Genomic DNA, 26051 nt, shown 5'->3' on the forward strand with positions numbered 1-26051 from the left:
GACCTACTGAAACATTTAATTTGCTCCTTTGTTCTTAGTGGCAACACCAACACCTAACTCCTACCATCAATTATTCAGGCTTTCTGCAGAAAATAGATTTTTTTGTGTGTGATAATCTTATGGGGAGGTGATTCTTGATCAACAAGAATCAAAGTGAAAAAACCTTGAGCAACCCTGAGGCTGTTTGGTTTTGATTGCCTATTTTTCTATCAACCTACTGCATCAATATTGTTGAAAGAAAATTTGTAAGGATAAATCAAGATCATGGTGCATATGGTTCTAAAATAGAAAATATGTCAGGGGATTTAGTTTTAGCTGAAGATTGCTGATCTTTAGTGCTAACAATCTGTATGTGTTGGCATTTACTCCATTCTAACTGCAGTATATTAGCAATAATTCCTTTTATGTCTGTGAAATAATTTTAAATATTACAATCTAGACCAGTATTTTTCTGAAATGATACTAATTTATATCTGTTGCTTTTCTTGACTGCACTGAAGCAACTCTAAGATTTTTTCCCCTTGTTGGATTACTAAATCTGTTGAAGGGTTTCTGTAGCACAACCTCAACATCAAAACGTTTTGGTGTACACATTCATTCCTTTTAACTAATAACAATCAAACCCGATGAGAAATACACACAACTGGGATTTTCATTTTGATCTTATTCTCACAAAAGTGCCAGAGTGTTGAGAAGCACACATCGAGATGTATTGCCCAAGTGTTGGCAGCTGTGGAGCTGTAGGGACAGGCTGTGTCGGGAGAGCCAGGGGCTGTCCTGTGATCTCTAGCAGACCCTCAGCAGGACACAGCTGAGCCTGGCAGCCAAGTGTGACCCATGGCAAAGCAGACAGATGCTCCTGAAGGAGCTCCACACCTGCAAAAAACCCACACTGGAGCAGAGGAAAAGTGTGAAGAAGAAAAGGGGCAGAGGGAGAGACTGCCGTGTACTGACTCGAGCTCCCCCACGCCTCCTTGTGCTGTTTGTGAGGGTAGGAAGAGTCTGGAGTGAAGGAGAGAAGCCTGGGAAAAGGGGAGGAAAAGTGTTGTTCTAATGTTTGTCTTTCTGTTTCTCACTACCTGAACCTATTCCAGCTGACAATTTTCAGGAAGCTGAATCTGTTTATCCTGTGACAGTAACCGATAAGCAGTCTTGCTCCCCTTGTCAGGAAGGGAATGGGTGAGCAGCTTTGTGGGATTTTTTAGTGCAGCCACACCAGATTTTAGGGATAACTTCAAATTAACTTATAGCTTAAATCAAAAATAGTTTTGGTATATCTTCCTATCACATTCTAGATTACTGTAAAGTGTCAGGTTTGCAGCAATTTTTTTCTTAATCCTTATCCATTACTTTTCTAAATCAGATTTTCCTGCACATGTCATTCCCCATATGTTGTTAACTGTTGGCTTCAGGGAAATTCTCCTTATTGTAGTAATTTAGAAGTTGGCTATTTCTGGCTAATGTTAAAAACTGTCTTCAGTGTAGGATTCCGTACTAACGCATAGCTTCTTTTATTTTTTTTAATTCTACCCACTGCTGCAAGGCAGAAAAATAAATTTATTTATTCTATTTTGCAGCTGAAGAGTAATCCCCTTGATAATATGAATTTAACAAACCATGGTCTGTATTTGTAATATCTGCACAATATTTTAACTGATTTAAACCATGCAAAACCACATAAAGGGATAGGGCTTGCACGTGGTTTTGGTTCTATATGCAGTTTTCTGAGACACCTGAATATGATCCTTTTAATATTCAGGGAACAGACCCATTATTCCCCCAGCTTGGAATAGCATAATAGATTTTGCTTAAGGTGCATGAAATCTCTAGTACCATCAAAGGTCAATAACCTTTAACCAGCTATTTAAAATTAATTTGCCCCCACAGAAAGTGAGTAATACTGTGTAAAATACTTTGCAGAAAAGCAATACCCATTTTTCCTTCCGTACCTGTGTCACACTAGAAAAAGGAATACCATCTGTACCTTCGGATAGATATGTTATTTAAATATAGTCATTCTTCAAAAAATAAAATCACAACAGATGGTTTTCTTTTGCTTTTGCAATGATCTGCTACTGCATGAAATTCTCACTAAACAACAGACAAAAAAGCTATTAAATTTGCTTTCAGATGTGTGCGATACGTAGACATTTCTTTAAAAAAAGGGGGAAAAAAAGAAAGATGTAAATGTCCAAATATTCTTTTTTCAGATTAAATAACAAGACTGATGTTCTTGGAATGCACAGTTGTCCTACTGAAAACGGAAGCCTGAGATCTTGGAGGACAAAAGAGAACAACTCTTTTTTGGGAAATGAATTACAATGAATTTGTCACCTCCTGTAACTTGGCAAATACAGAAACAAGAGCTATCTGTCAATCATTTTTAGTTTATAGCTGAGTCATGCAATACACTATACAACTAAATACCAAGTAAGGAAATAAACAAAAATGTTGCATTCCTCAAAGTGTTAAATACTTAAAACAGCCTAATGGAAAAGGAGGAAAAAAAGATCATATGCCATGATCAGAGTTTCACTGACACAGTTCTACAATAGAACATTCTGCCTCCAGAAACAGAGAATACACTCACAGTCATTTAAAGTTTGATAGTTTTAAAATACCATTAATGAATCAAAAGATTTGCCTTAAAATATAAAGCTGTTATTGATCAAAATAAAGGTTATGGAAGGTGCTGTGTGAAATTTCTTGATGATTCCAATAATCAATCAGGTTTAAAATGAAACGGGACAAGTAGTGAAAAAAAAAAAAATCACCTTTTTACATTATTATTTTCATTTCACCTCTGAAGGGAGACATTTCCTGAAAGTAAACAATGAACGGCTATGAAGCTAAAGGCATAAGTGGCAACAAAGAAAATTTCAAATGAAAACAAAATGAAAATAAATGATATAAACATGGCTTAGCACTGGAAGGCAGCCTAGAGAGAAGTATAATCTCCAGTCCCACCTGGCGTACTCTCAGTTGGCCTTGTCTTGGCAGATGTTGAAGTCCTTAAATGTCATGACTTTCTTATCATAGCAAACCAAGACCATCAGTAGCATGGAGAACCACTGACATCTTGGCATAGAACAGATTTAACAGCTTTTACTGGTGTTTTCCTTGCAGCTGATCAAATTAATAACCCTTCTGCTCTCTATAGTCAGCATTTCCTATCACTGTTTGTGATAGGACCACAGACTACTGAATAGGCATCTACATATAGACCTGTAAATTTCAATATCCTAAGAGCCATCCTGCATAGCAGACTTCTGTCTCAGCTGGCCATTCTGGGCTGCCTTCAGAGCACATGAAAAGCAGACAATTCAGATCCTAATTCATGTGCCTCATTACAGATGCCTACCTTCAAAGCATCTCTTTTTCTCTAAGGGTTGGCTATAGACTACGAGACATTAGTTTTAGATAAATCAACCCAAATAAAGTCCTTGAGCCCATGAGCACACTAGGCTTCTGAGTGCCCCTTGGACATGATCTGATATCATATGGTTAAGATATTTCACTTTCCTAAACATGAAACAGGTTGCTGTATTTTCCCTTCCATCCTCAGTTAGGGTTATCTTAAATGAAGCTTACAATATGCCAGAATTTTTACCCAACAGAAACAATGCTCTTAATATACACAGGATATATACCTTGAATTGTGTTCTCTTAGGTAACTGAAGTCTGCTAATTGCTTTCTTCAGTGAATAATCACTTTTAGTATACAACGTAACATTATTTATATAACATTATATAACAGCAGAGAAAGCTAATTTCTATACAGGAAAAGAGAATTTTTAATGAAATTCTAATAATTTCATTAGACTTCAGTAATAAAATCTCCATCTAACATCCTCATATGTTATATTCCATAACAATAAAGTATATATGGAAGCTTTCTGGCAGTTGCTAGATGACTACAATATTTTGTACTTGTGGTACTCCTGTGCCCTAACAGATCATTTACAAGCAGAACTCAAAGAACTAACTCCAGTAACTGTCTTAAAATATATAAATCATTAAAGGTATCCAAGGTTATTGTTATCACTTATGGCTCCAGGCCTTCCACAGAGTAAATTAGATTTTTTTCAAACAATGAAGAGCAGTTCAGTCACTAAGATCTGTACTGAAATTAAACAGATACAGTGAGCTACCATAGTAGTGAAATCTGTAAGGAATTATATACACACTAGACTTCTAAGAATTCTAATGTTCCCAATTAAAAAAGTTTTCTGTGGCTTCAAAGCTACTTGTTCCAATCTTGCTTTGTTTCATTGAAGTAAATTGATAGCTTCTGGTTTGCTCGTTAGCTGAGCATAAGGTACCTAATTGCACTTTTCTCCATGAACTCTGCAATCAGAGGCAATGATTAGAGTATAGTCTATTCTACACACAAATCTCTTCTTAACATTGTAAACCAGGCTGCACAGCTGAATGCAGAATATTATGAAAGCATTTTAGGAATGCAGGGAAGTTCAGAGAATGGGGAAATATTCTTTACACATTGTTATTAAAGGGTGAGACTATGGCTGGGTGTTTCTCAACACTACAGGCCAAAGATGGTACTGACAATGGGATCAGCTAATCTTGTACAACAAGACTTGGTCCTGACGTTGTATTCACATGCAGGTGTGCATGGGGATTACTGCCATGAGGAGAACTTCACCAAAACAATCCACAGAGAAACATTTACTCTGGGAAATTCAAAGTAATTCATACTTATTCATACAGCTTAATTTCCTTCAAGAATCTCCTCCTCAGTTACTATTAATCATGGTAGGCTATACAAATATTTCAGTAGGTATTAACTACTATTAACAGAAGTCAAGTGCAAAATAAGGATACTTTGAGCTGTCTATTGTTCCAAGAATAATACTAGCAGACCAAGCAAAGCTGATGGGCATTTTGACACTGATCACCCAAAGCCCAGCTTTTCATGCCAAGACTGATCTCTCCTAACAATCTAACCCTAAAACTTGTCAACTTAAGTTCTTCTTAGTCAGCAGAAACAGTCCTGGAAGTCAGTTCTCCTCACCTAGCCAGGCTAGGAAGAGATGAAACAACACGTGCATTTCCTCTTTTGCTCTACTGACGAAAAGGTCTGGATGATTAGCTTCAGCTTACCCATCTAAAGTTAGTAGAGGTAGATGTCACCTTCAAAATGTTTATGTTTTTTTAATTTGGTAACTTCCCACATTCACATAATCACTTTAGTGATTAGGAACAGTGCCTCTCCTCTCTACTGTAAAAGAGATACCACTGATAACTGTACAAACTAACCAACCTTTTATTTTTTTTTTCCCAAATCTATCTCATTTTGCAACCAAACAAAAAAAGTGACAAACCAAGGAAAGAGGAAACATTTCCTGATAGACCTGTATTAACAGTTGCAAGTAAGCAGACTACATCTTGTATGCTACAGAAGTTTTGCATGTTACCTGTTAAATATGAATCAAAGTACTTGGAATATTTAGACAGCAAATGTCTACATTTTTTAAAGCAATAAAGTTTTTAGAAGCTAACAGCTGCTTTGCCATTAGAAAAATCCAAAACCAGAGCTGTGAAGACACTGCCACGCACTGAGAAAACAAAATTATGAAACATGCAATACACTGGATGTGTGCAGTATAGGACCTGACACTGTGATTTCCTTAACACTTTCCTTAAATGTTTATTAACAGAATATAATTTAACTTAGTTTATGTTAAAGAAGGTTTCTTATATGGAGGCAATGTTGAAAATACACATTTTTTATGTTATTGCTCATCATATTTGCTTAATGCCTTTTCCTCAGTGTCAAGATGAGCCACATACAATGTTAAAACAACCTATCATAGTCAAAAGCAATGCCAGAAATCTCACTTCAGAACTCTTATCTAAGTTTGAAACTGATGAGCAACAAATCCAGTTTTTTGATACAAGTCCTGTCATCTATAACATATTAAGCATAATTCATAATAGAAACCTAGCTACAGTATTTTCACAATTAAAAAAAAACCTCAAACCAATACGAATATTTTTGAATAAGGGATAAAGTATCATATGCATTTTCATCCAAATTATTTGTAAAGATTTATTTATTTATTTAGCAGTCTGTCACTCAAAAAAAATTTCCCTGAGACTATACATGGGAAATGAAACAAAATGTAAAACCTGGTCCTTGAATAGTAAAATTAATTGTTTTAAAAGCTTCTGCATCGCTGAAGTTTTTCTGCTTTTAAATTACATTCTAACATCCCCATACAAAAGATGAAAAGCAGTTTTGACAATGACAACTGCCATTAACCTTTGTTAGTTGTTCCAATTTAAGTACACTGAAAACTTTTGTGGTTACAAATCATCTTCCTCCCCCTCATCCCCAAACTAATATAGTTCATTTGGTTTTAGTGTGACTTACATCAGATCAGTATACATCCTTATCATATTTATGACATGTTCAATAAAAGCATTCCAAAAGCTGAAGGGTTGACTTACCATTTTCTTCCAAGTACATCAGAAGGATGCTGCTAGATTCAGTCCCTTCTACAGCATAATCAAGTGCAATATTTCCATTAACATCTTGCAGAAGCACATTTGCTCCAGCCTACAGACAAGAATTAAAAGCACTTTAGGTTTGTGTAGTGAAATCCCAAAACACAACTGGGGCTCTTACACAGTCCTGTTCGAAAACATTTCAGAGCTGGGGTCCTTAGACAGCAGGCTGATTACGACCTGAAACAAAACCAAACACACAAAAAAGCAAAGACAAAGTGAAAGACTCATGAATGTCAAAAAGCTGGCTTTGTTTGACACAGCTGACACTCTTGCCCCACTAGCTGTCCAGCCTGTCTTTGCTACACAGATGTCCAAGTTGCTCTTCGGTGAGTTTTGGAACCACTGCCATTTGCAGCTCAACACTTTAAAGTCAGCTGTCACCAACCACAGTCTGCCTTAAAACACTCCACAGCAACCAGAAGTGGTTTGAAAGGTGACTGACAAGCAGCACAGACACCCCTGCAGTAGGGATGGGCAGACAGCTGGTCTGGGTAACCTTGTCAGCTGGCCCGACCTCTTACGGCTTCAGCCATCAATTGAACCTCAAAGAGAACCACCCACTGCTAAATAAAATTGACATTTGTCACCAACTGGAGACAATGAAAGTGAGCTTGATGAGTTCAACTGTAGCCCATAAAGAAGCCAGGCTGAAATTTCTCTAAGTTTCATTCAAAATTCAATATAAAGGACAAAGGACTAAGAGGAGCCCTTGGGGGTGAGGGGTGGTGAAATGAATAGATTCGTGAGAAAAGATACCACCAGCATGATAAGAAAACTTGTATTTTCTACATTAAATACAGTCAATGAAAGAATTTGCACTATGAAGGGAAATCTTAGGGGTTTTTTAATAAGAAAGCTCTCATCCTTGAAAATATAAATTTCTGGTGGACATAGAAGCTTACATTACTAGAAGTTACATTACTAGTGAATTGTCATGTATCTTCTTTAGGAGGTTGTAACATTAATTAATTTTAAATGTTCTCTCTATGGCTTTTAATGGCAAGGAATTACTAAATAAGAGTGACCTCAGGTAAATTTAATTACTTTTCTTAGCAGCTTGTATGATAAACACCTTCACTAATAAAAATGAGAAGTATCAAGGACTGCCTTTCTTAAAACCACAGCAGCAGAGGTCAAATGTAATAAGAAACTATTAACAGAAGACATGACTGCTTCTTTCAGGGGCTTTCTCTGTAAGTAGTGTATCAAAGAAAAACTTGCAATAGGCTCAGCTCCTTGCTCAGAGTGAAATATGACATGAAAAACTAGCAAGTTCATGTAGGCATTATGTCATCAAACCTAAGGTGTTGAACTGTTAGTCTGAGGTCATTTCAGTTTCCATCACAGTGACCAGGGGACAGACAGGCATCAAAAATAACTCACCTCAGCTGTCTCAAACACCTCAGATTAGACCATATCCTATGCAGCAAAATAATCTTTCCTCCTACAAAACACACTACTTTCTTCTAGTCTTTTCTTGTTGCACTGACTGTAAGGGGAGCCTAGAGAGCAAATTTAGATTAGATGCATATCTTCTGAATCGTTAAACGAGATTAGAGGAGTTGACTCTCATGCTTAGTGAAAAGGAATGGAAGGAGACTTACAAGTGTAAAATCTTCCACTCATAGTGCCATGAAAACAAATTTCTACTCTCTGTCCTGACAGATAAAATCAAAAAGATGATACAAAATCAAATAAAGGGTGGATTTGAAGATCATAGTACCTTTAGAGGATGGTTTAACAACTATTTATTGTACTTGTTTCACTACTAGGAAGTATGATTTTTGTGTTGCTTTCTACTTATTGACCCATGAGAGTTTGCTGGTGAAGGTAGAACTATGGAAGCAAAACTATTTCATATCTCGTTACTTTGCATATAATAAAAACCCACAAAGTCTTGCAGGTATCTATCTTTCCTTGCACATAGATAACCTCCAGACAATGCCAGAAGAACATTTTCTTCCTTGTTGAGTTAAGAAACCAAAAGACCTTTGGTGTACCAAATTCAGGAAAAGTAGGATAATTACTTTGGTCAGCAGCACACTTTTAATTCATTCTAAGATGTAGTGTCACTGAAGGAAGGACATAATATGGAATGACTCAGTTCCAAGCAATTTTTATTGGGTACTTCTATATTCATTAATTTCTTGAGAAATGTTCGCAATGCTACCAGACAGTTTGATCAAGCTTGGTGACAGTTGTGGCAGCAGCTGTAGGAGAAGCCCTTAGAATTTAAGTAAAGAAGCAATCCTGTACAATGGTGAACATCTAAAAGTAGGATCTTGCTTTAAAAAGAAATATTTTAAGGGTATTAATAATAGGCATTTTTAATCTGGTGTATCGTCCCTGCCTCCCAGCTCTGCACCATCTGTGAGCTTACTGAGGGTGTGCTCTGTCTCACTGCCCACGTCAGTCATGAAGACCTTGGACAGGACTGGACCCACTACTAACCAGGGGGCACACCACTAGTGTGGAACATGTTGCAGGCAACAGACATCACAGATATTGTACCTTTAGTTTAGATTCAGATGGCCAGAACTGTGCTAAAGAACTTGAGTACTCTATTACATAAACAGCCTTGTAGGCCAAACAATAAGAAACCCACATATGTCTAGAGATGGGATTCAGATTATCTGAATACAGTCCTGCTTTGTTCTTAGGTTTCTGTTCATGGCTCTTGAAGAAAACATGAGAAAAACTGTCCCCATCCTACTGTTATTAGTTTCCAAATTTATATGCATACCTTGTTTATATTCTAAATACTATTCCACATTTATTCCATTTCAATACAACCCACTTGAATTCTGCATGCAGTGCTTTAATGCATATGAAAAGTTACTGGCTTACTTATTTTCAACACATCCTCATTCTCAAGTCATTTCTTAATAAAAAGGTTAAATGTTTTGCAAAACTTTATGCAATATATCCCATAAATATCAAAAATATTTTTGAGAGAATTATTTGTCTGCAATGATAAATTGCTTGTTTTAGAAAGACTGCAGAAGGAACATCTTTAAATATATTATTTTACAGGTGTTCCTAAAGACACCTAGTTAAATACACCAAATGCAAAATGCAACTGAAATGCATTTGTGCTATGCAGTGCAACATCCATACACAGATACAGCAAAAGAGATTGAATTCTTGTGATCAGTAATAACTGAGTAGACAGTACCAGATTTGCATAGAATCCCCATATGATCAGAAATCTGAGCCTGCTGCCAAAGAGAAAATACCTTTGGCTAGTGAAAGGACAAAAGACTTCCTTTCTATCTCCAGCAAGGATGATTCAAAATACTTCAATTTTTATTAGGATCACTCTACTTCATGTTTTTTAATTCTCTTTTAGTTTCTGTCTATTTACCTCTCTGTAGAATCTCTGATGTTTTCAGAGTTTTCATTTCAGAAAACCGGAGTAGAATAGCTAAATTCCACATATATGCAAAAATGGTGACCCTAAAGATTAGCTAAGGAGCTCAGAAGCAGTATAGCCTGAGGTAGGTTCGATGTGCACAGTCTCACAGTACCAATCTATGTGCACACCCATGTTTTTTGTGAACACGGTGCAGTTTGAGATGACTTCCCACTCAGTGGACCAGAGATGAACAGCTTCAGATTCAGTGCAGAGTACACGATACAATGTACATCCCCACTACAGCTTATCCCATGGTCACATCTCTGTATAGCTAAACTTGGAGCTAATTTAGGATACTAGAGAGAAGAATACTGCTTTTGCTTAACAGGATGCCATAGGAGCTGAACTCTTCCTTCCCAAATAATGTTCCAGAAGATAGAGAAGAAGCCAAATAGCTTTTGAAGTCTAAGCACTGCTGGAAATTTTGATTTGTAAGAATTTACAAGAACTACTAACTTCATCAAATGTGAACAGTCCTCTGCAGTGCTCTGTCCCTATAGAAGCTACCCTTTGCCCCCTGGGAGAGGCACCCAAGTATAAATGCAGTCACAAACTCTTAAGACTATGTTGCTGTAGCTGTATCCAATGGATTAATGTCCAAATTCCCACTGGTAAGCTAAAAGTTGAGTTTAGACCACATTCTACAGTTAGGAAGCCTTATTAGTGATACTATTAACTCAGAAGCAAACATTCAATAAACAATCAATCTCTCAGTCTCTCTTTTTTCTTTTTTTTTTTTTAAGAATTAACTAATTCTAAAATTAACTGATTCTAAAAATCAATTTAACATTCACAGGGGCAAATGTTAGAAAGCCTTAAAACTTCCTTCTGTACTATTTATTATTTGGCCAATATTCCTTCCTACTCTTTCTTATTTCCAAGGTTGCAATACAACTTATGATTGCCAAATGAGAAATATATCTACTTATCATTACTCAAAAAAAAAAAAAAAAAAAGGGCCCAGGAATCTCCATTCTGAGGAATGCATCCTTATTTAAAGATTTAAAATTATTTATTTCCTTCTCTCTCTCTGAACTCCAATATATTTTGTGTATCAGCAGTCTAACTTTATCAGGATAGGTGAAAACCACATGAAAAACTGTGGGTTTACACCTTCTCCAGCCATCTTCAACCATCTCCAATATTCAGGGACAGAATTTTAACTACTAGTTTGTGTGTCCAGAAACTCAGTGCCATCACAACAATATGGACAGCAGTGTAATCTTGTGTAGGCATTGCTTGAGGATTCCTAAGTTACCGAGGTTCCCCAAGGACTGGGAAGAGATTTGGGCATTTCTCTGCCTAGGTACTACCTCTTGCTTACCTTCCCAGATAGGATGTCACAGGTTTTGCACCCAGAGAACGTTGTACTCAGAAGGCTTTCCTGGTGGAACTGCTTTCTGAACCAGGGTCAGCATCAATCCACTTTAGCTGGAAGACTGGTTTCAGATTCCTGAAAGTCTGACTGATTCACTGAAATTCTTAAAATCCTTTCTTCTCTTGCATACCTTATATTATTCTCTCAAACTCATGGACCATGCAGGTTATTTAAATATTTGAAATAACTAACTAATTTAGCTTTATTCATATTGTAGAAAGTCCCACGTGCATTATAAAATATTTTTAATACAGAAATGATGACCCAACAACTGCCTCTATCACTTGGGATTACCACCTTTGACTTCATGAGGTTTTATGAAGGCAATCAGAAATACAGTAGACCTTGAGAAATGTGTGGATATTAAAAAAAAAAAAAAATTATATACCTGTTGCTATTAAAAAAAAAAAAAAACAAAACAACCCCAAAATTTTCTCCTAATAGCAGGCTTCTGCACAGTTCTTACAATGGTTCAATTATTCTACAATATGCTAGCTGTGTGCAAATTGTGCAGTCATCTGTCAACCCCATCACCGAACCTTTTTTTTGCCTGTTTATATTCATATATTATTAACCTATTTTTAGTCAATTTTACATACTCCGTATGTCTATAACAGTATGCACTTATATACATGCAAATATAGAAACATTTACATAGTATTCTCTCATCTATGTTCATCAATTTCCTGCAGGGAAAGGGTAGCATTTTTTCATTAACAGCTGAACAATTCACTTTTTCTTTTTTTTTTTTTTTAAATGTAACTACATGATTTACAAACTGCTCCTTTTTATAAAATGCCATTAACCATGGACATAGACCAAGATTAAATGTAGTTCTTCACAAAATATTTTTGCATTTTACTTTCTGTGACATGATTAGTTCAGTTTTTCCCCTTTATTGACCTACTTTTTCACATTAATTCCACAAAAACGTTTTGCTCATTGAAGGATACCCAAGGTTTACACACACACACATATCTGCATGTTTTCATGTCTGCCACAGTTACTGTGCTGACAGTACATCCTTCCCAAAGTCCTTAGTGCATGATCAGTTAAAAAGAAAGCCACAGTAATCAGGATAACATGCTCTATTTGTTTGAGAACAAGCAAACATACAGGAAATCCCACATGCTCACGGGCTCCATGGTGCCATGCAATCTTGCTCTCTAACCTCATTGGCTTTGTTCCAGTTTGGCCAAATTTAGAAATATATCCTCTGAGAGGAGGCACAACCACCCCTCCCCACCAGGTTTGGGAAAAATAAATTTTCCTCGAAGGAAAGTGAAAGAGATAAAAACTACTTATTTAACAAACACATGGGAAAGGAAAATAATGCTAAATAATAAAATCTTCTGCTGTGGAGGAAAAACCTGGGAAAGTGTCAGAGTCCTCCCTTTGGTCTCCTTGGAGCTGGGGCTTGGCCCAGGGCCAGGCCCTCTGTGCCCAGTGGAAAGTCCTCCTGATGTGCTCTGAGGTTGAAAGCAGTCCAGTAGAAAAGGGAGAAAATTTGAAAGTCCAGAAAAGGAAAAAAAAAGTTCAACTCTCAGTCTCTCTCTGGAGAAAAAGCAGCTGAACAATTGGCCAAAAGCTGACTGGAAAGTACCGAGCCAGGTGCTTCCCTCCACTCTCGCTCTCCTGCTGCAGCTGAAAAAAAAAAAAATCTCTATCTCTGTGTGACCTTGAACAAGCTGCAAACTGCTTTGAAAAAGTTTTGCTCAGTTCTTCCTTCCCCCTCTCAGGTTCAGTTTAAAGGCATAGAAAGGCACAAGAATTAATTTCTGGGCAGAGGGCAGTGATATGGGATACACATCATAAAGTCACCCCAAGACAAGCTTACATAAATTTTCATTCAAGATACCAAATCCCACAAATCCAGCTGGCTCCTCATTGTGGCTCCTATTAGATTTGTTTGAATCTCATTCATTAACAAAGCAAAAGGAATAAAGTTGCACTGCACAGTGTTGTGGTTTAGGTCATTAGCACTGGATACCACTTTACACAAATTCACGATGCTGAACAGATGAGGAACAGTTCTCAAGGCAAAGCTAAAAAAAAAAAAAAAGTTGAAGACTTCACCACATTAGCAAACCACAGACAACGAAATAAAACATTAAGTGAGATTGAGCAGCTGCTCTCAGTTCAAAAGCCTGTCTTCCTTCCAACTCATTTCAACAACAGATTTTTGTAGGCAGAAAATTATTTCACAGAAATAACAATACAGCTACCAGAAGAGCTGGGGAAAAAAAGTTTTTAGTGATTACAATTATAGATCCTCCACTGACAGTTCCCCTACCTGCCACCATCATAATTGAGTTTTGCCTGCTTAGTAAGAAGAAAACTGACAGATACAAGCTGGGTAACCTCTTTTATGTTCTCTTTATGAGCCTAGAACCATCTAGAAGCTATTTTACTAAATCTAAATATTGTCTCTCAGAATACTGAATGCAGTCTTAATACTTTCATTTTAACTTTTTTCCACATAAACCTTTAAGAAAGCCCCTTCCCCATGACACCACAGATTCTTAAGATATTTGGAAGATAGAGAACCAATTTCTATACACTCCAGAGTAAAGAAAAGATTCCTGTTCAAGAACAAAACGTCAAAAGAAACCCATGAAAAAGGCTGACTCAGGACTAGAAGTCTACCATGAAGGATACATATTTCTAAATATTTACTTTTACTATTCCTCCCCCTGGGCTTGGCAGAGAAAGAATAGGGATCACAAATGTTCATAGGCTATCTACAAAGATATGTAAGTTCAGTACTGTCTACGGCAAAGAGTAGAGTCACCTCAAAGCTGTTCTAGCTTCAGTTTTGGCTTTATTGACCCTTAATGTAGCTTGCCAAATGGAAAGAAAAGAAAAAAGACAACATACTCCCTTTGTGGAAGACAAGAGTGGGTCTGATAGAAAATCATTCCCCAAGTAGGGATATCTGCTACGCAGCTAACCCTAGCAGCCACCTTCCTTTCTTACATCTTGAAGAAAAGCAAGTGAGTGGGAATTTCATCTGTACAAAAACAAGCCTTTAAAATCCCTTTCTTTGTCCTTCATAGGGCAATTTCCATCACTGCAGTCTGAGGGGGACACACCTGATACTTTATTAAATGGGAATTTCAATAACTCCAGGCTGATGACTTGAGCTTCAAAGTACTACGTTTTACAAATTATAAATTATAGCTTTTCTCAGGTGGTTAAGTTACTTGCAGTTAGTTAAATTCCACATCAAAACACCACCATCCCTCCACCATAATGGCAGGTATAATTTTCCAAAATAAAAGGTTTTTATCAATAAATTCTTATTTATTGAAACCTGAACTATTAAAAACATTGAAGAAATGCAAACAGGGGCCTTGAGTTTCCAAATTGAAATTATTTTCTTCCTTCGTTTCCAGAGAATCTCTTAGCAAAATAATCTCAACAAGGACCCAAACTCCATACCTATACATACAAATTCAGAACTAAAATCTGTGGATCACAAATCAAAGTAACAACTCTTAGGTACACTAACAAATGTTTCATGCGTGCCTTGTATGGGCTTGTGCAGCTATAGAGAAAATTCAGGGAACAAATCATACAGCTCAGCTGATTTCCTTCACAGCAGGGCATCATGTTAAGGTGTATTCATGAAAACCAGTTCTCCCTTAATAAAATTAGAAAAATTTCTCACTTCCTTTTACCTGAACTTGCAGAGAGCACAGTTCTGCAAACTGGGCTAGCCCAGCGCACCATTTATAGGACTCCTTCCATAGCCTTGAATCAATGGTTACCTGCAGCAGGAGTTTCCACCTCTCACACAGGAAAGATACTGATGATCATCTGTCTGCAATATTTGTTCTGTTCCAGGACTTTCAACACTGTAAGAATTGCTGTCTATAAATCCATGCCTGTCACATTACCAAAACTATTCTTTCACATGGAGTAGGAACTGTCTGCCATCTGGATAAGATTAACTTGTGATATAATAAAGGTTTGAATTAATTTTCGGCATGCCTGATCCTACCCACATCATAAAAACACAAACACAAAGCTCAATCCCTTATGTCTGTGATGACACAGCCTACAGAATCAAAGCTGAATTCAGAGCCTTTTAAGTGCCCTCCAGGCATATAAAATAAACTGAAGAGGATAGAACACATATCTCCCCAAAAACACTTTCACAAAATCAGGAGATAATACAGTGCTGAAAATTTTATGCCAATACCCTGACATAATTGCTAAAATAGATGCATTTGTATTGATATATAAATTTATGTTATGCTGCTAGTACTCACTTATTTCCATCATAGGTACATGTTAAACCAGTCAAGGAATGATCATACAAATGTTGTTTGACATTCACCCATCCTTGTGTAAGTAAAGTATTTCAGCTGCTCTGTGGATACAAGTTCTTTATTTCATGGCACTTCTGGGTTCCGTGTTGCAAAAATGGGCACCAAAATCTGAATATGCAACCTAATCTCTCATCAAAACAGACTTGCTTTCTTGTTATAGCCTAGAAATGAGGATTTAGGGGTGAGTGCCTGTGACAAAGAACATCACAGTGTTCCAAAAATCCCAGGCATGTATCTCTGTGGCATGCTGGGTAAGAAAGGATAAAAGCATGTACCAATACAGTATCTATTCATAAGAAAACACTGTATAGTTGCATATATATAAGATCACCAATGCCTACAAAAATCCCCAATTGTATTTCAAAATACAATTCTTGGTTGTTGAATTACTTCACAAAAATAATAAGAATAATACTCAAAAATCATCAAAGTTCCACAATCTTTTAGGCAATCATTTAGTTCATGAATAAAGCATTTTCCTCCTTAAACTAATAGAATGTAGGCAATGTCAGTTCACAGAAAAGATTTTCAGTAGAGTTAAAAAAAAAAAAAAATGGCTGTCATGGCACATATTACAGATTGCTTAACAGGCATAGTCTGTTTGACTAATGCATTCAGAAGATAAAAGAATTAGCACTGATGACTGAAAACTAAAGACCAACATTTTCCCATCTGTTTGTGCACCATGGGGACTTAAATTCCACCCATCAGCTGGAAGGCATGGAAAAGGCAAAGAAAATCCCACTCTGTTCCAGTACTGAACGCTTCTGATAACACTGCAGAAGCATAGCAGAAGCGTAGCATGTTTTCAACAGCATCTTTCAAAGTAAAATACAACGTATGCAGTTAGGAAATTAAAAGGTAAAATCTACTTATCCAGAAGTGATCAAATAGAAAGTAATGTACATTTCTCCAGTTACCACTATTTCCATGCCCTAGAACTACAGCATTCATGAGGATTGGGGAACATTCTATTAATTCTAAATGCATATAGATTTGTACTTGGATCTTAATCAGACAGCAAGTTGTCTTTCATGGTGGTTCTTCATATTCTGAATCCTAGCACACACCACCAATGTTTCTCGAAATTTAAGGTCTTAATTTCTAAGTTAAATATAGTCTGGTTTCCTTGACTTAGCTTTGCCTCAAGGAATTATTCTTATTTTCTCTCTTCTCCCACACAAATATCTGGAAATGATGAGAATCATCCATCTAGTTTGACTAGAAATTGGAAGAACGGAATTATTTTTGTTATATCCATTTCTGTTTCTTAACTTCCATACTTCATTCTGAAGTTTTTCAATGACTTCAACTGATCATTCTTAACATAATGAAAATCTCTAGCTCAAATGCATGACCAAATTTTGCCATACAGTTTGAACACTAGTTGCTTCAGGCTCAGTGTGTCTTCATATGTAATCACTGCTGGTCCTACATCTGTGAGGAAACAGGACTTAATATTTTTTCTCTTGCTTTTATTGGCTAGATGTGCATTCAGGCATGAGACATTTTAGTTTAGCCACAGTGTGGGGCAAGAGAATCTATAGTGTCTGGTGGGACACGCCACAGGCAGAACATGTTCAAGTTCAGTTCTAGGGCTCCCACATAGCTACAAGTTTAAACATCCAATTCTCCAGTCTCTGCACATAAGCTTTACTCAATCAGAAATTACAGGAACCAATCTTACTCTCAGGATATGCACTTATCTTAATATAATATCAATATTTCAATACTCTACCCACCAAAATTTTTCCTTACATTAAAAAAAAAGTATTACATTAAAGAGCAGCTAATGAAGAATTATATGTCTCTTATTTTCATCTCCAAAGCCAAGCACAAAAAGAAAAGAAAATAACTGTGTTTCTTTCTTACTTTCCTACTTTATGGAGGCACCTCTTGCACGGTTTCAGTGAGGGCTCCTCCAAAAAGAGGCAAAAAGATTGGCATCAGAAAGGCTCTAAGAGCATGAAGACACTCCTCCTTTTAGCTTAGTATGCAAAAAAAAAAAAATTTATTTGGAATAATTACATGAATTGGATGTACCTGTTTGAATATCACAAAAATAAGTTGACATATTTTTTAACTCTTTTATTCAAACCATTTTATCTGAAAGCATGGGAAAAAAAGAGAAGACATTTCAGAATTTATTTTCTCACTGAAATGTCATATTTTTATTGAAAGTGAAGGTAGACTAAAGAATTGAAGAAATTACAGAAAAATCGACTCATTATATATCACAAAGAAAAGTTCTCTTTGCCTAGAATAGCATTCTCATTCTGTTCTATTACGAAGACACTGCAGCAAAAATCCAAAAGATCAGAATGAGGTCAACCAAAAGGGTAGTTGAAGTACTGAAGGAGTGGTATTTGACTTGATATTGCCAGCTCTCAAATTATTTGGCAAGAAAAGGGAATTAGAAAGGAAACTTCAAAGAGCATTGATGACTAAAGACTAAAATTTCCCCATCTGTTTCTGCACATGGGATTTGCAAACTTCCCATCAGTAGCAGAGCTTATGGAAAAAAATGAAATTATTTGAGCACTGAATGCCTCTGATAACAGCATAGAAGCACACTTTCTTCTAATTTTATTTTAATTGTAATCATCAAAAATTTTAACAGGCATAGAGAAAAATGATCAGTCCCTGTCTTATAATACTGCAACAAAAGGTCACTTTTTGAAATTATTGCCTTTTATTTTTAGAAAAAATGGAAATAAATTCTCCTTCATACAGCAGGGAGTGAGCCTTTGGAACCGCCTGTCAAAAAGTCTTTTAATCTGACACCACAGTTAGAGTTAACAATTACTTTATAACCATTGACCAAGCTTGTAATTACATACGGTCAAACAAACCTCATGCTTTAGGAATTAAAAAGATCACTCCCTGGGGTTAGCAAGAACTGTCACTTGAGTTCAAAATTGGACAGTTAGTAAGGCCTAGCTTTATTGTAGGCAAAATGGAGATAGGAAGCATCCTCTGATGATCCACTACTGTACTGACAAGTACAAATAAAATAGAAGACATCGAGGTTAAAGTTTTCCTAATATGTTTCCTTACAAAGTTCTATGTGTTTGTATATATATACATGCATTTATATGGGAAAGTGGTCACACACACACACACATATATATATATATACACACACTCCAAAAAAAACTGCTGGAGAAAGTTCTGCTTAGTAGCTTCACTTAAAAGGGTTTCCACCCCTGACCTACCACAGATGAGGGCAGAAAAAACAAAAGAACCACATGGCTGCAAAGAAAGGAAATTAATTTTGATGGCTCAGTTAAGATTGAAACTTGTTTTTTGAAGAGCTTGTAGTTTACAAGTTCAGTGTAAATCACAAAAATGGTAGAAAGTCTTGGGGCAAAACTCAAGGTCCTGTTTAACAGGATAGTCTTCTATCCCATGGTTTGGGAAGCCATCTTCTCTTCCTTTCTATGCACACCCTCATATCCATGTCTGTAGTTATGTAACTTGGGAAATACAGATGCTGAATGTTTCGATTCTCATTCTCCAACCCATTTTGAGATTACTGACACAAACACACACACATATGTACACGTGTGTGTGTGCAAATTAAACGCACTTCAAATGGCACACATAAGTAAATAATATTACTTCAGGCATGACATCAGATATTACCATTTTATTAATGCAGAGAAAAAAGTCAGAGTCTATGTTAATGTATATACACACAGTACAAATAAAGAAAATCTGTATTACATGTCTCTGCTGTAAAAAGCAAGAAAATAAACAGTATGCAATAAATGATAGCTGTGTACAGCATATAGCTTCTGCAAAGATAAATGTATCATGCAAGGAAGTAAGAGTACAAAACTGCTATTTTAACTCAGTTAATTTACATTTTTGTTGTGAGACAGATTCATTATGTTGATTGATAACATCAACATGTTCCCAAGTGTACAGGGAAGGGACTGTACAGTAGCTTAATCTGCACTCAGGGTGATTCTGTCTTGCTGGTTAGTAATTAACTCTAGATCTTCTAGAAACAAATCATCGTGTGAAATACGAAATCTATTTAGGAAGTTTAGTATGCCAGTCACCTTAACACAAAACTGGCTTCTCAGAGCATCAGTGTATAGTTAGAGAACTCACCAGAAAAGCAGTTCATCACTTTCCTGTGCCTGGGTAATGAACAAAGTGCAGTAGACACAAAAGTCTTTCAGTCATAGAAAGCAGTAACTTGCTGTGTGGGACTGCAACAAATGAGTCCCTAATAAAACTGTGGGGGAAATATACACTCCATTGCAAATTTTGACATTGACTCTATGGCAAGAAAACCATGCTTATAAATCCTAGCAGTACAAGTATAACCACAGCTGACATTTATATATTAACCAAACATAAAACTCCAGGTTTATTTGCAATAATTGGTCTCTGTGGATTAATGCATATATTGGAAAAGTGACGAAATTTTACACAAAGTTGAAATAAACACTTCAAAGACATAATGCTATGTCACCCATCAAGGATTTATTTACGTGTTTTATCAGACAAATTTTTTCCTCATCTTCATAACGTGTAATCTTAGCAGTCAATGATGAAGTAATAGGTATTAATCTATCAACTGCCTATCATCTTGCCAAGAAACAATTGTCCATAATCATTCTCCTACCATTCTCTGGTCTTCATTTCAGAAAATGAATTTTTCCACCTTCCAGTACTGTCTTAATTTTAAGGAACATCCTTCTTGCCAATAAATGCAAGTCAGTAATCTTGAAGTATTCACTTTAATTCAACGAATACTTTCCATTTTTTAACAATTGGAAAAATATTATTTACTGTGTTTTAAAAATTCACAATATATCATAGTTTCTAATAGGAGTAATTTGAAATTAAGGCAAGTCTGATTTGATAAACTTTGATTTCAAATAGCTGAAGATGCAGCTGTTATTCAGAAGTAATACAAAGGCTAGTTTTCTCCTGTGCTTTCATAAGCCAGCTTTTATACATTTTCCATCATCCTTTTAGCCTTTCATCCTTGCAGACAGCAACCACATCTTGCTCAAGCTTATTATCAAAACAGAAAAAATAAAGTACATCCAACTTTCCATTATTTTTCTTTTCATGGCTTTAACTCCTACACTTCACTATCCAACCCAGTTTCATTATTTTATACCGTTCTACACTGAACTGAATTACCTACTTTTTCCACTCATAGTCTATACCAATTATTCTAGATTTGGAAGGTCAATGCTTTTCCTTCACCTTTCCTATTCTAACTGAAAAGTCTTCAAACACATGAGCAAATGTGAGTCTTTTAATGACCTTCATGTCACCTCATTTATTACCTGCACTAAACCTGCACTGTTACAATTTGCCTAAACCATCTGCTTTCAATACCTAAGCCAGTTTTTCCTGCAGCAGTTTTCTTTCCAACGACTTTACACATCAATCTTTATGGTGGCATATCAAGATAAGCTGTCCTTGAACTTTTGATAAATTGTATCAGTGCTGCATTTTCCCCTACGAGCTCACTCAGAAATTCAAGAATTCATGGAGATTCATTTGATGGCTCTTTTTTCACAGGTTCATGCTCCCAAGCCCTTCTAAATTATGCATTACAAACTATGCCACAGTGATATTTCATTCCAGTATTTCTGAAATGAAAACACACAAAAAGCCATATAAGACTGAGAGGGTAGGCTGCTGGTTTGAGTGGTTTGGGGCTTTTTTTAGCATCGGGGACAGCTCTTATGAAAATAACTAATTTATTAAATATTGTAATAAAATAATTTTTACTTAATTAATGGTAAAAAACCTTTTTACTCTGCGGTAGTAATAATAATAATAATAACAACAGCAACAACATATGGGGTGCCTCACAATTATTTTTAATGAGAAAAATTGGGTTTAATACCTCATCTTTTTTAAAAAATTGGCTTAAATCCTAATGATATGGTGATTCAAGGTCTGGTTCTAAGTTCAGTGTACTTCAATACTTGCTGCCAAAATCCATCACAGCTGGAAAACGTAGCTCACAAAGATATATAGATCCAAACAGAAGAAGTCCATTGCTTGTCATGATTACTAAATTATACTGACTTTCCTATCCCATATAACAATTAAACAGATGTTTTTATTGAAATTTAGCTAGGAAATTTCCATCTTCCCTGATGTCAGCCACTTGGTCTTGTCAACTAATGAGAAGGTGATGCATTTTAATGTTTAACATAAAATGGTTCAGAACCCACTGAAACTCCAGAAATTTTTAAAAAATGCTAGGAAATTCTGTTTCCAAGGGTTTTTTTTATCTACAAATACAAGAGCTTTTATAGGTGAAACTCATAATTTTCAGCAACAAATTCATATAACAATGGAGAAGTTTCAAAACACCTCTTTTCAAAATGCTCTCCCCACATCATGCTTCTTTTGAAAAGCAGTTACTTTCCTATTCATTGTTAAACCATCACCTTTGCTTTGAAAGGACTGATTAAGTGTGCTTATTTTTACAAAAAATATCTGCTAGATAGCATACCACTCTCCACAACTTTTCATCACGGGAAAGGTCACCAAACCAGGCACCTTTTGTTTTTCATAAAAGAAAAATGCAGAGGGAATCTTTTAAGCCACTTGCCCATTTAGTGAGGGTTAGTTTAGTTAAAACTAAGTAACAAAATACATAAATCCACACAACCACGCATTCACAAACTGCAACTCATCACAATGCACTGCAAGAGGATGAATGAGTGAGAGCAGTACTGCCAGCCCCTCTTCAATGTGGAGCACCCCTTCCCTCTGGACACCTTGCCTACTGTTCATAACACAGTTCCCTCTGACCTATGGGTGGAGTAAGGGTGGCTTTAGCTATTAGTAAAGCTTAACTTCTTCCTTATATTTTTTAGATAAAAATAAATAACTACAGAAGTTCTAATAATCCCAATTAATCACCTTGTGCACCTCTTGGGGCATGCATTCACTCGGAAGACCACAGCACTAGACTTCGCATATTCAGATTTTCACATTTCCAAATACTTCTTATATTTGTATAGCTCCTGACAAAACCTGACAGACAGTAAGAATGTACAACTCAACAGGAACTACTAAATAATTTCAAGCAAATGTCACCAAATGATTGTTTTTTAGCACTTCTATTTCCATTCTATAATTATTTCCCTGATTAATCAAGCTCCTTCAACTGGCATATTTCTCATATGTTGGCCTTCTCATACCTTATTGAGGTAATATTCAGGTTTATGAACCAGTCTGCAGTTTCTCTAACAAATACTTCTGAGGCACACAATTAATTACAGATCTAAATGACATTCTCAACTTCCAGAGACTAAACACCTAGCTTTGGGGCCTTGGGGTTTTTTTCCTTGAGAAAGAAAAGCTGGGTTGTTTTTTTTTTCCTTTGATTTCATACTAGTCCATTATGTATTTTGCTTTCAAATATCTGGAAACAGTACTAAAAACAAACAAATAGAAATATTTAAAATGCTTGAAAAACAGTATGTTTGCCCAGTACTTAACTTCTCATTCTGAACAGCATTCTTCCATGAACTTTTCTCCTGTCTATTTTTGGGCTATAGAAATTTAGCTTAGTCTGACTGGCATCAACTATCTACCACATAACTTTACTTGCTATTGTTCACAATGTTATGTTTTTAATATCCTCTCTATGTTACTTTATTGTCTTAAGAACACAATCAGAATAATTATATCCACACCGCCCTCTGAACAGCTGTCACGTGGAAATATACCACTAGAATGGGTCTCCTGAAGCATAACTTTGGTAATGCACGTAACACATAACACATAACCTCATTCAGAAATTTAAGATCAATTTTAAAGCCAGTTAGGGTTTGGGTTTGGGGTTTTTTTAATCCCTATTACTCCTGCATGGAATGCTGCTTTCCAACATATCTCTTAACATTAAGAAAGCTTAGTTTAATTTCTGTCTTAAGTTTATTGTTGGACACTTTTGCAATCATTTGCTTTCATGCTAGCAGTAACTTCAGGCTTTAAAAACTTTTTTTACCTCTTCCTCTATTCTGATATATTTAGAGAAATTTTTACAACCTCCCTGTTTTGATTTTTTTAAGTATAACAAATTATTTTTACTCACTTCTCTTAAGATAAGCTTTTTACTCCCACGCTTATCCTTGCAAGATTTCTTGGTACAATTTACCATTCTTGAACATGGCTGTAGATAGCTAACTGCAGGCTGTCATTCCTTGGACAGAGGCAACAACACTCTTCCCTTTCACTTGGAAGCATCTTCATTCCAACAAATCCAAGAATCTGTTTTCCCCACCTGAAGTTACAGGTTTGCAGCATACAATTGTCTTAAAATTCACTAAAGGTCTGAGATCTTTTCTCTTATTTCCAGCTGGTGGTTCCTGAGCATATCACAGAAATGTCTGTTGCTCAGAGTATGACCTTGTACTTTGTACACTTAAATGTAAAGCCATTTTTATTAAGTCTTCAAAAATACCCTATTATTTCTGCATGATATTGTAACCCTCACCCCAATAGATAAGCTACTGCAGCATTGTCTTCAACACATTTCATTATCATACTCCTATTTTTCCTCTCAAGGTTAAGACCGAAAACTCTAAATAAAATAACATCATAGGACCCATTCTAATGAAACCTCAGCAACCCTTGGGCCCATTTCTGTCTTAATAGCTAGGCTGTTGTCATGTTACCAAGTTCTTCACTAACAAGCAGCTTTTCCCTTCTGCAATTTAACTAAGTTTTCCTCAATTCCCTAGCTACTCCATGAGCAACTCACAGAATAATTATGTCAGTGATTCAAGCAGAGGCCGCTTGGCATAATGAATGAATTTCACCTTCTACAAATATCCCCCAGTGGTGGAACATCCCCAGACCATCTTCTTCATAGCACAAAACGATGTTTACTGAAGATCAAAGCCAGATGTTGATTTTTATTATCTTGTCATTCCTTGATCCTCTTTCTCTGGGGAAAAAGAGAATTAGTGTGAAGCTGATCCAAAAAATTCCCCATTTTTGGGCATGTTGTCCATCTCTCAGCATACTTTTCCTGACCTCCTCCAGCCAAAATTGTGGGTGGTATTTTTCCAACTGGTCTAACTCTCTTTTACCTCCACGAGTTTTTATTTTCTGGAAATGCTCTGATGCTAAGAACTCCAAAGTATACAGATCTGCTGCTTAACAGCCATGGTCTATGTCCTAAGTCTCATCCCCAACCCCAAACGTTTTCTACCTGGACATAGGAAGGGAGGAAGCCAGGGGGAGGGATGAAAGGAGGCAGAGAGGGAAAGTGTGTGTGTGTGTGAGAGTGACTTCTAGACATCAAATAAGTATTTACAGACTCTTCAGTCTTAGTTTCTGCGGCTACTTCCCATGTAAAAAGGCTTTGATTTATCCCATGATTTAGCATTCCTTGTACTGTGAAGTACAGATTCTATTTCACTGGTTATTTCTCCTGTCAACTGAAGTTCAATGCTATTTCTTTTCTCTTTATATTATCCTCATTTCTTTTCTAGGCTATCTCATTACCTTCATGATAGTTCTCAAAGTCAAATGCTTTGACCATTTTGCTGTATCCACTTAGGTTCCTGTTCTTATCTCTCCTTGGACTACCTTCAGTGCTGCATCACCAGCTAGCTTCATCCCTTTTCCCCAGTCTTTATGGAGAAAGACTAATATTTCTACAGTTTCCCTCGAGTGTTGCCATCTGGTGTTCAGCAACTCATTAAAAGGCATCACCTAAATTAGTTAATTAGTGGCCTTCATCTAGGTTAGTTCTGTGTTATCCCAGCCAGCAATGATGAAAGGCTGTAAGCCAGTAGTACACACTCTGAAAGTTCCCTCCTACACTTCTCACAGATCCACCAGCCTCTGCAAACTGCGAGTGAATTCAAATAGATACCCACACCTTTCACAGAAAAAACCTGCTATTTACAGTTTCTTACTACTACTCTAGAAAGACAGAAGAATCATTTTTCTTCCAGGCCACATATCATTTATACTATAAAACGTTAACCACTGTCTCCTCACGACCTCTAACTGCTCTTCATTCTTTCCCCTTCCCTGCTTCCTCTCATATGGACCCAAAGGAGGAAGTCATACTGAGCAAGATTGAGTGGGAGGGCAGAATTGCTTCCTCTGAGGAAGTAATTGTTTCTGGAACTATGAAATAGATCTTTCTTTACATTCTAAAGATAATGGTATTTGGATCATTCCTCTCCGCTTGTTAACACAGTCTGAATGCAGTTGCAAAGAACAAGGGCAAAATAACTATCTAACTTCTGTCTGATTACATGACTTTGGATACGTGCCATTATCAACTGTGTGGGGGAGCAGAAGAGAGTTACAGCCCCATAAAGACTTCTTTTCTACTCCCACCAGGAAGTCTGTTCCTGTATATTTTTTCCAGTAA

The 26051-nt window shown here is 36.4% G+C and overlaps 1 protein-coding gene across 1 annotated transcript in view; it reads right to left on the reverse strand.

Moving 5' to 3' along the window:
- Nucleotides 1-26051, reverse strand: part of MYO16 (myosin XVI) — a gene marked incomplete at both ends in the record, with an annotated part of 287015 nt that overhangs the window by 203613 nt on the left and 57351 nt on the right. Inside the window, 1 exon segment of the mRNA XM_082277664.1 lies at nucleotides 6472-6580. Within this exon segment, the coding sequence (XP_082133790.1) occupies nucleotides 6472-6580 (109 nt within the window).

This window comes from Coloeus monedula, assembly GCF_965178545.1.
Source record: "Coloeus monedula genome assembly, chromosome: 3".
Classification (NCBI taxonomy): domain Eukaryota; kingdom Metazoa; phylum Chordata; class Aves; order Passeriformes; family Corvidae; genus Coloeus; species Coloeus monedula.